This window comes from Rhinoderma darwinii, chromosome 5 (genome assembly GCF_050947455.1).
Source record: "Rhinoderma darwinii isolate aRhiDar2 chromosome 5, aRhiDar2.hap1, whole genome shotgun sequence".
Classification (NCBI taxonomy): Eukaryota; Metazoa; Chordata; class Amphibia; order Anura; family Rhinodermatidae; genus Rhinoderma; species Rhinoderma darwinii.
The window spans coordinates 188240860-188253742 of NC_134691.1; the positions used below are offsets into that span (position 1 = coordinate 188240860).

At 43.3% G+C, this 12883-nt stretch overlaps 1 protein-coding gene across 2 annotated transcripts in view; it reads right to left on the bottom strand.

Moving 5' to 3' along the window:
- The window catches only part of LOC142651752 (uncharacterized), a 296323-nt gene that overhangs the window by 213697 nt on the left and 69743 nt on the right, over positions 1-12883 (bottom strand). For both annotated transcript variants that reach the window (XM_075826806.1, XM_075826805.1), the window contains one exon: positions 10197-10227. In XM_075826806.1, coding sequence (XP_075682921.1) covers positions 10197-10227 — 31 coding nt within the window. The remainder of the gene's footprint in view (positions 1-10196; positions 10228-12883) is intronic.

A 12883-nucleotide genomic window follows, 5' to 3' on the forward strand; every position in this document is an offset into this window, starting at 1 on the left:
TCCGTATATTATTGCGGCGCAGACGATTTTCCAGGTCGTCCGCCCGTTGTAGTCATTGATTAGCCACCCTGTCCAGCTGAGCCAATTTCGTCGTCTGTGGCGCCACCCTATCTTCCAGCCCAGAGATGCGGTCCTCAGTCTCCCTCACCCAGTCCCTTAAATTCTGCAGATCCTGCCTAAGAAGTCCCACATCAGTTTTTACCTCTGCAATCCTCCCAGTCAAGGAGGATGTGGATAGCTGTATCGAATCCAGGAGTCTGGACGACACTTGTGCCAGTGTGTGCTCCGGTTCGGGTGCAGGCGATATGTCAAGTTGTTCACTCTCTGGTGAGGGAGACGGCAAGGAAGCAGAAGCTCCGGCGCCATCTTGAGCAGTAGCGCGTGCATACTCCTTCAGCTTCTCTGCAGCCATGGATTGCCGTGTGCGGTTCATAGTACCCTCTCCTTGTCGGCGGGAACGTCTACCAGCTCGGTGAGGAATCGTAGCAGAATATCAGCAGGATGAAGTTAAGGAAAACGTGGCTGGGTACGGAGCTCTTAAATCATGCGACCGGTCCTGTTGGCCACGCCCCCCCTATATTGTGCCAACTTTAACCCCAGAACCATGAAAAAAAACAAAAAAACAAAAAAACAAAATCACAACATCATGTCGAACCTCTCCCACTGGGAGAGTGGGCGTCTAGATTCCTACTAGTGCAATGTTCAGAACCATAGAAAAGTGGTGTATAGCATATCAACATTTTGTCAGAATATATATCCTGCATTTTCATCATAACAATATGCTTGCTAGGCCAAAAGCCCAGGAGTGCTGCCCAGCCCAATAAACTGAGAAATTGCAGCAAGTCAGGCCACATACTCAATACAAATGCAGCATTTAACAGAATGCAAGTCCCATAAGTCAAGACCTGTAAAAGAAAAAACAAGTAAAACACAATTTAGGACGCCATGACTCGCAGTTGCCTTTCGGGTCCATCCAGCCATTGCATTGCTAGTTGCAGATTGTAAAGAAAAAAAAAAAAAAAAAAAGTTCCTCCTAAAGCTGCAACACGCAATTTCGCTGGGTGCAGCATAAAATATGCCACATGGAAATTTCACAATCTTTTCTTTACATCCAGAAAGCGTGCTCTTCTACGCTGCACCTCCGCTGAATAATCCGGGAAGATGGATACTTTCCCGCCATTTATAGCCAAATCCGGAAGATCCCTCGCTTTTCTAAGAATTATGTCCTGATATAGTGCAACAATTTGGCAAGTATAGGCCGCGGAGGGTGTCCGGATGGCAACAGACGAGTAGCTACCCGATAGGCCCGTTTAATAGCAAATAACGGGGTGAAGGAGTCTTCCCCAAAAGTAGTGCGCAACCATTTCTCCATGTATTCTGTGCAATTAGCTCCTTCAGACTTCTCCGGTATACCAATCAGTCGGACATTATTACGACGAAGCCTATATTCTAGGTCATCCGTTTTGTTAAAAAGAGCCACAATATCCTGTCGACTTTTTAGAGTCCTTCACAGTAATTAACATTTGATCTTCCAGGTCAGTGACCCGGCCCTCCACTTAACCAAGCCGCTCATTAACTTTTTGCATATCATGTCTTATTATGGCTATATCTTCCTTCATGGCACCCACCTTCACATTCATGGTAGACAGCGTAGATATGCAATAGTTAATAGCCAGAAACACATCTCGGAGCGTGGGCTCAGCTCCCGCCTTTATCTGCTGAGCAGGGAGCGGTTCCCCCATCGACACTCCATCATGCTGATCAGTAGCGCGGGAAGACTCGGCACCCGCCATCTCCTCATCTGAAGCGCCGGATTCTGAAACAGGCAAGTCCAATGCCCCTGAAGTCTTAGGTGTATCAGCAGTACGTGCAAATCGTTCGAACCTGGCAGCTATCGTGACCACAGGCTCCACATGCTGATCAACAAGCCGAGGAATAATCTCCGCAATGCTATCTTGCGAGTCACGTTCAGCGGTCCTCTGAGAGAATCTTGCCTTGCTTCTGGTCATATCTGCACGCCTCCAGCCATCAACCGCCATGACAAGCTTTGGTCAGAAGTGGAATATCCGTTCAGGCAAGTAAAAGGAAACACCTTGGGCAGATTTTTCAGATACTTATCAGGATTTCTTGCAGGAGCTCAAAAACATGCAACTCTCTACATGCTCAGCCAGGCCACCACAGCGCTGGCATTTATTGGGGTTCCTTGGGCTAGTGCCCCCCACTGTTACTACCTCCATTTATTACGGTCACTAGGGTTATGGCTAGCTCTCCTACCCTTTCCCTTGTATTATGCCTTCTATTTGCCTTAGTAACTGTGTGTGTGCGTAGTGATCTGCAACATAAGTGTATAGTAAATAAAGGTTTATTACCAACATAGAAATCACTCAGTTATAAAACGCTGTATACACAAAATATATATATATTCATGATATAGTATCAGTATACTTAAATACATATAAACTATTAATACGTAATAAAGTATACTAGCACTACACATGGTACAATAAAACATTAACTTTACCCGTACAATCTTATACTAGTCCGCACCTAAATGCACATACAAAATATAATACACGCACTCACGCTTACTTCTGTGACCCTCCCTGGCTCTAACTGTCCCTGTAACTAAGGGGTTAATACAATAAGGAGCTGTAGGGAAAGGGAAAGGGCAATGTGATAAGGTTTGTGGATGTGAGCTGATGGCTAGGCAATAAAGGGGTTAATAAAGGGTTGCTGTAGTGCAGGGTTATGCAGTGAGAAGGAGCTGAAGGGGTTAAGCTATTGCTGGGGGAGGATGCAGCAGCTTGGGTAGTTATGGCAGGGTTTGGAAGGGTTAGGGACGTATAGGCCGGGTTAACGCGCGCATCGCACGGACGTATAACACGCTCGTGTAAATGAGCCCTCAGACTGCTAGTATTAGTGGTTTCAATGGTTGGTGGTGCCGGAGCCCTTTAGGAGTGAGTTCAGCACGTCTGCTTCTGGTATAAAGCTTCTGTTCAGGTGACGGCTGATGTGCAGGTCTCCTCAGGTCGGGGGTGGTGTGAAGGTCTCAGGAGTATACTAGCTTAGTGCGTGCAATCCTCTATGACATGTGCTAAACCTACGCACGTGCAGGCCGTGTGAACATCCTGTTATGTGGGAATGCGTCATTTAGTCACGTGGCCATTTATGGGCCCCCCGCAGAGAGAGAAAGTAACAAAGGAGATCCTCTGCTCCTTAGTGGTAAAACCGGACAGGGCAGCTGGCTCCCTGCCAGATTGTCTTATGCTATGTTAGGGTATGTGCACACACACTAATTACGTCCGTAATTGACGGACGTATTTCGGCCGCAAGTACCGGACCGAACTCAGTGCAGGGAGCCGGGCTCCTAGCATCATAGTTATGTACGATGCTAGGAGTCCCTGCCTCGCTGCAGGACAACTGTCCCGTACTGTAATCATGTTTACAGTACGGGACAGTTGTCCTGCAGCGAGGCAGGGACTCCTAGCATCGTACATAAGTATGATGCTAGGAGCCCGGCTCCCTGCACTGTGTTCGGTCCGGGACTTGCGGCCGAAATACGTCCGTCAATTACGGACGTAATTAGTGTGTGTGCACATACCCTTAAATTAAATAAACGTGAACAGGGCTTCGGGGCCAAATGGGTTACACCCAAGAATTCTTAAAAACTTACTTCAGTTATTTCTGTGCCCTTGTTCATAATATTTTGGAGATTCTAAAGTGACTGGTATAGCACCAAGGGACTGGCACAGGGCAAATATGGTGCCAATTTGTAAAAACAGCTCTAGGTCCTCCCCAAGTAATTATCGACCAGTAAACATATCAATTGTGGAAAAAAAAAAAAAGTGTTTTAGGGGCTCTTATACCCTTTGGGACGAAACAATTTTTTCCTTTTTCATTTTTTACTCCCCACCTTCAAAGAGTCATAATTTTTTGTTATTATTCGGTCAATGGAGTGGTATGAGGCCTTATTTTTTCAGGACGAGTTGTAGTTTCTATTAGCACTATTTAAATGTTCTGGGAAACTGAAAAACAAATTCTTTGTGGGATGGAACTAGAAAAACCGGTGACTCATCCATTGTTTTTTGGGTTTCGTTTTTACGGCTTTCACCATGCAGTAAAAACAACAAATGTAACTTTATTCTGCTGCTCAATAAAATTACAGTAATCCAAAATTTATATAGTTTATTTTTTCATTTTACTACTTTTCTACAAAGAAAAAGATATTTGTTAAAAAAACACAACAAATTGTTTTGTTTCACTGCATTCTGAGACCCGTAATCTTTATTTTTTCGTCGAGTAAGTGGTTTGATAGCATATTTTTCGCGGGACTAGTCGTTTTTATTGGTACATACAAATGTTTGATCAAAAAAAAAAAAAGAGATAAGATAACCAAAACACAGTAATTTTGGTGTTTTAATTTATTTTTATTTTTTTACAGCGTTCACCGTGCAAGTTAAATAATGTTATATTGTAATAATTCAGACTTTTACGGATGCAGCGATGAAAACTTTATATATTTACTTTATATATTACTATTGAGGAAAAAAAATGGGAAAAGGTATTTTTTGGGGGAACGTCTATTTTTTTCCCCTTTACTGCTGAAAACCACTGATTATTAGTATTGCAGTATATTGTATCAGCGATCTAATGTATTGCCGTATATTGTCATTTTTACAGGTTGAAGGCAGACAAGGGGGCCTTCATTAGGCCCCCAAGATGCCATGACAACAATCGGCACCCCGTGAGCGCCCCGTGGGGTGGCTATGGGCTGTCTGAGGGTGTCGCCCCCTGTTCCTAACTGCTAGACCGTGGCATCTAAGAGGTTAAACTGCCAGGAACAGAGCGATCGCTGTACCCGGCGGTTAGTGTCACCTGTAATATACAGCTGAGACCTACAGCGTATGGAGCAGGCTCTGTGCACAAGCCCATTCCACACTTCACCCTTCGCACCAGGACGTGCAGTGCAGAGAGAGATAGGAGTATGGGATAGAAAAAAAGTTATAAAAAGTATTATAAGCATGGTTTTACTAAGGACAGAAGTCGTCCGACTAACCGGATTGTTTTTTTTGAAAAGGTGAATAGAATCCTGGACAGGGGAGCAGCTGAAGATAGTTATTTTGACGCCGAATGGGTAAATTGAGATTTATAGATTTAGAAAGTATAGTTTGTAAATGGATTGAAAATTGGCTCAAGGACCGCATCCAGAGAGTTTTAGTCAGTGAGAGTTTTGATTCATCAGTGCTAGGACTGCTATTATTCGTATTAATTAAATTATATAGAAGATCGGACTGGAAGACCCCTTTAGTCCCAAGAAATGGATGGCCTTTCCCGAGGATAGGCCATCAATACCTTATCGGTGGGGCTCGTACTCACAGCAACCCTGCCGATCAGCTGTTTTGAAGGGGCCTTTAATACAGCTGATCGGTGGGTGTGCCAGGAGTTGGAGCCCCACCAATAAGGTATTAATGGCCTATCCTAGGGAAAGGCCATCAATTTCTTAGGAATGGAAAAACCCCTTTAATAGCACGGTTTCTTTTTTTGCAGATGACACCAAGGCATGTAGATTAGTTCACTCTATGGAAGATGTTCATAATTTACAAGCGGACTTGGACACACTGAATATTTGGGAATCCACTTGGCAAATAAGGTAAATGTGGATAAAATGTAAAGTTATGCATCCGAGTACTAATAATCTGCATGCACCACATGTCCTAGGGGGAGTTACTCGTTGAGAAGTATTCAGGTGTGCTTTTTGATCATAGATTATATAACCGCATGCAACGTCAATCAGCTGCTTCTAAGGCCAGCAGGATATTGTCATGTATTTAAAGAGGCATGGACTCACGGGACAGGAACAGATTACTACTACTTTACAAAGCATCAGTGCGACCTCATCTGGTATATGCAAGGCACCAGTTCATAGAAAGCATGCCCTTGAGAATACAAAGAAGAGCAATTAAACTAATAGGGGGCATTAAGAATCTTCGTTACAAAGGAACGATTAAAATAATTACATTTATTTAGTCTTGAAAAGAGACGTCTTAGGGGGATATGATTAACTTCTATAAGTATATAGATAACGCATACAAAAAAAATACAATGAAAAGCAGTTCGATCCTTTCAAAAAGACAAGGGGGCACGAGGTAGTCTGGAGACGACAAGCATTCTTTACCATAAGAACTGTGGAGATGGTCATAGCAGTAACAGCAGACGGCTTAAAAAATGGCTTAGATAGTTTTTAAGAAAAGCTTAAAGAGGCTCTGTCACCACATTATAAGTGCCCTATCTTCTACATAATGTGATCGGCGCTGTAATGTAGATCAGAGAAGTGTTTTTTATTTTGAAAAACGATCCTTTTTGAGCAAGTTATGAGCAATTTTAGATTTATGCTAATTTTCTTAATGACCAACGCCCAGTTGTACAGAGGAGTGTATGACACTGACCAGTGTCATACACTTCTCATTGTTCCAGCCCAGCATGATCCACAGCACAGTGTGATTGTGCAGTGAAAGAAGCTGGGCTGGAACAATGAGAAGTGTATGACACTGATTGGTCAGCGTCATACACTTCTCTGTAGAACGCCCAGTTGGTAAAAAGTAAAAACACGCCCAGTTGGTCATTAAAGGGAATGTGTTGCCAGAAAAACATGTTTTTTTTTTAAAAATTAAACATTTAGTGTGTGGGTGATTAAACATTGTTCAAATTTTTTTTATTTTTTTCGCGAGTCAGGAAATATTATAAATTATTTCTAATTTATAATACTACCCATTTTTGGTCACTAGATGGAGCTAGTTCCCAAAATTGCAGCATTGCAACATTGGGTTAAAAGTCCTCGCTCTAGTGAGCTCTCAGCATCCCCCCCTCCTTTATCCTGGCTAGTGCCGGGATAAACGAGGGGTTTGAACGGTGTAACATCCTACACTGTGTGTCGCCATTTTTTGAGCTAACACACAGCGTAGTAGGTTTACATACAGTAGTAAACACACACAAACACGAACATACATTGAAATCTCTTACCTGCTCCTGCCGCCGCGGCTCCCTCCGCGCAGTTCCCACACAGACGCCGTACACTGCAGTCAATGGGACGGGAGCCGTTCGCAGTCCCTATGGGACTGTGGCTGCCGTATTCCATGTCTGTGTGTGTCGTTAATCGACACACACAGAAATGGAACAAAAAATGGCAGCCCCCATAGGGAAGAAAAAGTGTAAAAATAAGAAAAAGTAAAACACAAACACACAAATGAATATAAACGTTTTTAATAAAGCACTAACATCTTTAACATATAAAAAAATAATTTGTGATGACACTGTTCCTTTAAGAAACTAAAATCTAAAATTGCTCAAATTATAGTTTTTCTAAATAAAAAACTACTGTTATCTACATTACAGCGCTGATCAGATTATGTAGGAGATATATGGCACTTCTAATCTGGTGACAGAGCCTCTTTAATATCAGCGCCTATGTAAATGTATAGAATTCTTGTTTGTAGGTTAATCCAGTCTGATTGCCAGTTAGTTTCAGGAGGGAAATTATAACTTTAGGGCAGATTGGTTCACGCCTTGTTTCTTTGTTTTTTTTCAAAGAAAAAAAAGAAACTTCTCTGGATTAGTAGGAGTAAAACAAAGCTTTAGGCTATGTTCACACTGAGTTATTTGCAGGAGGAAAATTCCTCCTGCAAAAACTGCTTCAGACGGTTGTTGCACAGTGGTTTGACAAAAACGTGTCAAAACACTCGTCGAGGCGGTTTTTTCCTCTTTCCGACTCATTGAAATGGGGTTTTGGAGGCGGAAACCGCCTCAAGATGGGTAATGACGCTTCTTTTTACCGTGACGCATTTTTTTTTACTCGCGGTAAAAAAAAAAACTCTTCCAACTCCCATTGAAATCAATGGGAGGCATTTTCGGGCGGTTTTTGATGAGTTTTGCGGCGCGGTTTCCGCGTCAAAAAACTGTGTGAACAGGGCCTTATAGTTTCTCCCATCCCTTGGTTGAACACGATGGTCAGGTCTTTATTCAACCGTACTATGTAGTACTAACTATGTAACATTTATTAGGAGGTCATAATCTTCAATAGCGGTTTTATATAAATCAACTATACTATGTAGTCCCTAACTTTTATAAAACATTGGGTCAATGCACAAACAAGATAAGGAAAAGGGAGAGGGGGGGGGGGGACCCTCCAAAAATAAAAAAAACTGCTTACAATCATAAAAGGGAATGCTAAATTCATCCACTGAGCTTGGCTACCCTAGAAAATATTGCAGCCGCACAAGTTCCAGTCAAACTGTATAACGAGTGATGATATGGCATGCCAACAGTCAATAAAACACTAAAAATGTAAAGGGGTTGTCCGGGCACTGAACGGTTTTTCATACGGATGACCTATCCTATACCGATCAGCTGTTTCGGCTGCCTCTGTGCACCGAATGTAATGCAGCGGCCGGTGTCGGAAGCAGATGGCCCTGTGTTGCTGAACTGCAACGCTGCTCCTATTCACTTGACTAGGAGCAGAGCTGTAGTACGGCCGCGATTCGGTGACCGGAGCCACCTGCTTCCGGCACGGACATCTGGCGCCCGGAGGCAGCTGATCAGTGTGGGGTCTGGGTGTCGGACCCCTACCAATCATAAACCGATAAACTATCCTGTAGATAGGTCATCAGTATGAAAAATCGTCCCATGCCTGGACAACCCCTGTTAAATAACTCAAAGACTTAACATTCTAAGGCCCTGTTCACACGGAGTTTTGACACGTTTTTTGACGCGGAAAACGCGTCGGAAAACGCGCCAAAAACGACCCAAAATGACTCCCATTGATTTCAATGGGAGACAGAGGCGTTTTTTTACCGCGAGTAAAAAAAACGGCTCGCGGCAAAAAGAAGGGACATGACCCTTCTTGATGCGGTTTCCGCGTCCAAAACCGCATTGAAAGCAATGGGGACACGTCAAAAAACACCTCGAACTAGTGAGGTGTTTTCTGACGAGTATATTGCCGAGTGTTTTGCAGGAGTCGTCTCCTGCTGCTAGTCCAGCCCAGCAAGGGGCTGTCATTTCCTGTCTGCTCGTGGAGCCTGAAAAACATCGTGGACAGAACTCAGGGATACAGAAAACCGAAGTCCTGCATCCAAATCGAATACAAGTAAGTGCAATTGCTCCTATGTTCCATACATGCTATACATGTATGGAGCTGTGCATTTTTTTTTTTAGATTTTTTTTTTAGATTTTTTTATTTTTAATTTTGTTATGCAGTTGTTCATGTATGTCATCTCTTTTTTATTTTTTTTTAACATTTCAGGAACAGAAATGACGACAGCAGAGGTGTACCACCGAATGGACATTGATGTTGGGAAATTGATTCAAGAAGTAAGTATACTTTTTTTTTTTAATGTGGGCCTGTTCACATCAGCGTGGTTTCTGCTGAGGGGTTCCGTCGGTGCTTTCAGTCAGGGGAACCCCTCAACGGAAAGGCAAGTGTGAAGTAAGTTCCGTTTGCATCACCATTCATTTCAATGGTGACAGATCCGTTGACAGAAGGATGTCAGGCTGGGTTCACACGACCATGTTACGTCCGTAATGTACGGAACGTATTTCAGCCGGGAGACCCGGACCGAAGACAGTGCAGGGAGCCGGGCTCCTAGCATCATAGTGATGTACGACGCTAGGAGTCCCTGCCTCGCTGCAGGACAACTGTCCCGTACTGTAATCATGATTACAGTACGGGACAGTAGTTCCACGCAGAGGCAGGGACTCCTAGCGTCGTACATCACTATGATGCTAGGAGCCCGGCTCCCTGCACTGTCTTCGGTCCGGGTCTTCCGGCCGAAATACGTTCCGTACATTATGTACGTAACATGGTTGTGTGAACCCAGCCTCATGCGTGTGAAAACCTCGGCAAAAACAGCCTGAAAAACCTCCTGGAAAACCGCCTCAAAAACCACGTCAAAAACCACATCAAACATGAAAACCTCCAGGGTCAGTTTTTACAGGAGGAATTTTCCTCCTGCAAAAAACTCCGTGTGAACAGGGCCTAAAGACAATAACCTGACAAGTGGCATTATATAGGGATTTCTAGATCAGGTCCACTATATGTGATATGCAGATCGCCGTGGGACGACATTATACAGATTGCTACCAAATTAGTCAATATCTGGTTTTAAATGACACTATTTTTTACATATACACTAAATAAAACCTACCTTCAGAAGATTTAGAGAAGGGAGCTGTCATCTTCCAAAAAAAGAGGGGGAAAAAAAAAAATGCATAAATATTTCCCAAACTTTAATGCATTCTAAAAATCTTAAAAACAGCGCCTACACACTGTGGTTGTTTAATACTGCAGTTACATATTCTGCACTGTGCTATACAATATTTAAACTTATATTTAACAAAAAGTTATACAAAATAAAATTAGTTACTTCTATTTGACACCATATGCTAGAAATGCATAAGTAACATTCAGAAAGTCTGTCATAAGCATATAAAAACAAAAAAAAATCTGGTTGTGCGTTCATGTAAAAATAAAACAAAATTCCACTAACCGCAATATATGTTGTGACGGCTAGATATCATATATATGTGGGTGATATATTACTATAGTGATGTATCATTTATTGGTACACTTTTTTTTCTTCCACCACTGGTATGCCCTAACAATCCTTTACAAGAGACAGCCCTGGGTACATTTGCACCCCCTAGCGCACCCCCCCCCCCCCATACACTACCACAATAGGGTTTGATTTGCTCAGAATTTTGACTGCGTATTACAGCCATTCTCCTACTGGTGGTCATGTGGTCACCTTGGCATAATAGTATGTGATGGTGCCTTAACTACTTGTGGGAAGGGTTTAAGAGCTTAAATACAGCAGATGGTTTGAGTTTCAGAGGGTTTTCGAGTCTTCAATCCATCCTTAATTCAGCAGCCAGGCTCATCTTTCTGACCAACCGCTACACCAATGCCCCCTGTACCAGTCACTGCACTGGTTACCCATACCCTTCAGAATTAAATTCAAACTTATTACTCTCACCCACAAAGCTCTCCACAGTGCTACATCACCTTCCATCTACTCCCCCATCTCTGTCTACCACTCTACTCATGCTTTACATTCTGCCAATGACCTTACATTAGCATTCACCATAATCCGAACCCCCCTCCCCCACTCCCGTCTCCAAGATTTTTCCTGTGCTGCACCAGTCCCCTGGAATGCACTACCCCAGACAAATCAGTTTAATTTCCAACATCCAGTTTTAAATGTGCCCTAAAAACTATTTTTAGACAGGCCAATAACATTCCCAAATCTGACTCCTTTCCCTGCCCCCCACCCTCTTTTACATTAGTTATGAGAACTTGACCCCTTCATTCAGCAGTATCCCGCACACTCCTTGCACCCTAATGCACTTCATGTCTGCCATACACAGATACTGGCTGGTGACCGGCTCATGCAGCTGTGTGTACTACCCCATATGTATAATGGATGTCTGGACGATTGTACTTAATCAGCATTAACATTTTGTGTCTCCCTTATTTCCTCAGATTGTAAGCTCTTGCTAGCAGGGTTCTCACTCTTTGTTTGAATTGTAAATTAGTTTGGTCAATATGTAATGTCTGATATGGTCTGTACATGTTCCCTCTGAATTGTAAAGTGCTGCAGAACATGTTGGAGTTATATAAATAAAGACGATTATTGCAATAACTTTTACTCCCATATTAGAGGAGCGCGCTTCCCTACACTCCTCTTTACCAAGAGTCACTTGCCGCCTCCAAATATTGTAGAAGCAATCCGCAGGGGTGCTGACAGATCCCCACCGTTCTAATATTGATTGCCTATTCTAAGGATAGGCCATCAATTTTAAATAACCCGGAAAACCCCTTTAAATAATAAATGTAAAGGCTCCTATGTGTCTTGTGTATACCCGTTTTAGTTAATGTGCCATTTATGGGTTGTCTGCCATCTGAATTCCTTCTTCCCCCATTGATATGGTTCCCCTAATGCAGACTACATTTCCCATCATGCCTCTGGTTTACAGACGCAGAGGGGCCGGTGTCTCATCACACTGCACTTGCTCTCCTCTGGGTCCTAGCGAAGTGAAGCAAGTGATAGATCAGAGACATGGAACTTCTTTACTCACAATGCAGTCGGTGTATTTTATGTGATGCAGCTCAGCCTATCTACGGCTTGTGATGGATTTTTCCATGTCAGCCATTGCAAGCAAGAGATAGTGGGAAGCAGCATCTAACAAAAATACATTGGACTCCCTGCACTCAGCACTTGCTGGGCGGGGAGGAGTCTGAGTTGCCAGCACAGGGATTTGATAGATTATGTAATGCTGTAGTTCACAGGAAGTCACACACACACACACACACACAGAAAATTACCTCCTGTCTACATAAGAGAACATGGTCTATTTAGCTAGGTCCGCCAATTCATCCTAGGGGGCCCGAACTTGATGTCCTGATCTAAAAGCTAAACCCCCCTGCCTTGGCAAGGGGTCACGGAAATAGTTACCGTCCGCCATGTAGTAGCCTTGGCCAAACGCGAGACCGGAGGAACTACCCAAGGGAAGCGGTTCACATGACCATGAGATTCCCAAAGAACAGATACATCAAATTCAGACATTTGGTGTGGGAGAAGCACCCGTATGGGAGTTTCCACTTCTTGGAGAGGACTTTGTCAAAGTCAGAGTGGTTAGAAAAAAACCTTAAGGAAATGCTTAGTATGACAAAAGAAAAAAACCCTCTCAGCTGGAGGAAGGTTCGGAATCCTGTTCTGGAGCATCTCCCAGACTGCAGTAATAATGGCTGACCATCATGGAGGCCATTTTGGAGCTCTGTACAGCATCAACGTCAGAGACCAGATTAACAAGCTCCCCCTCTGACAAATCCTCA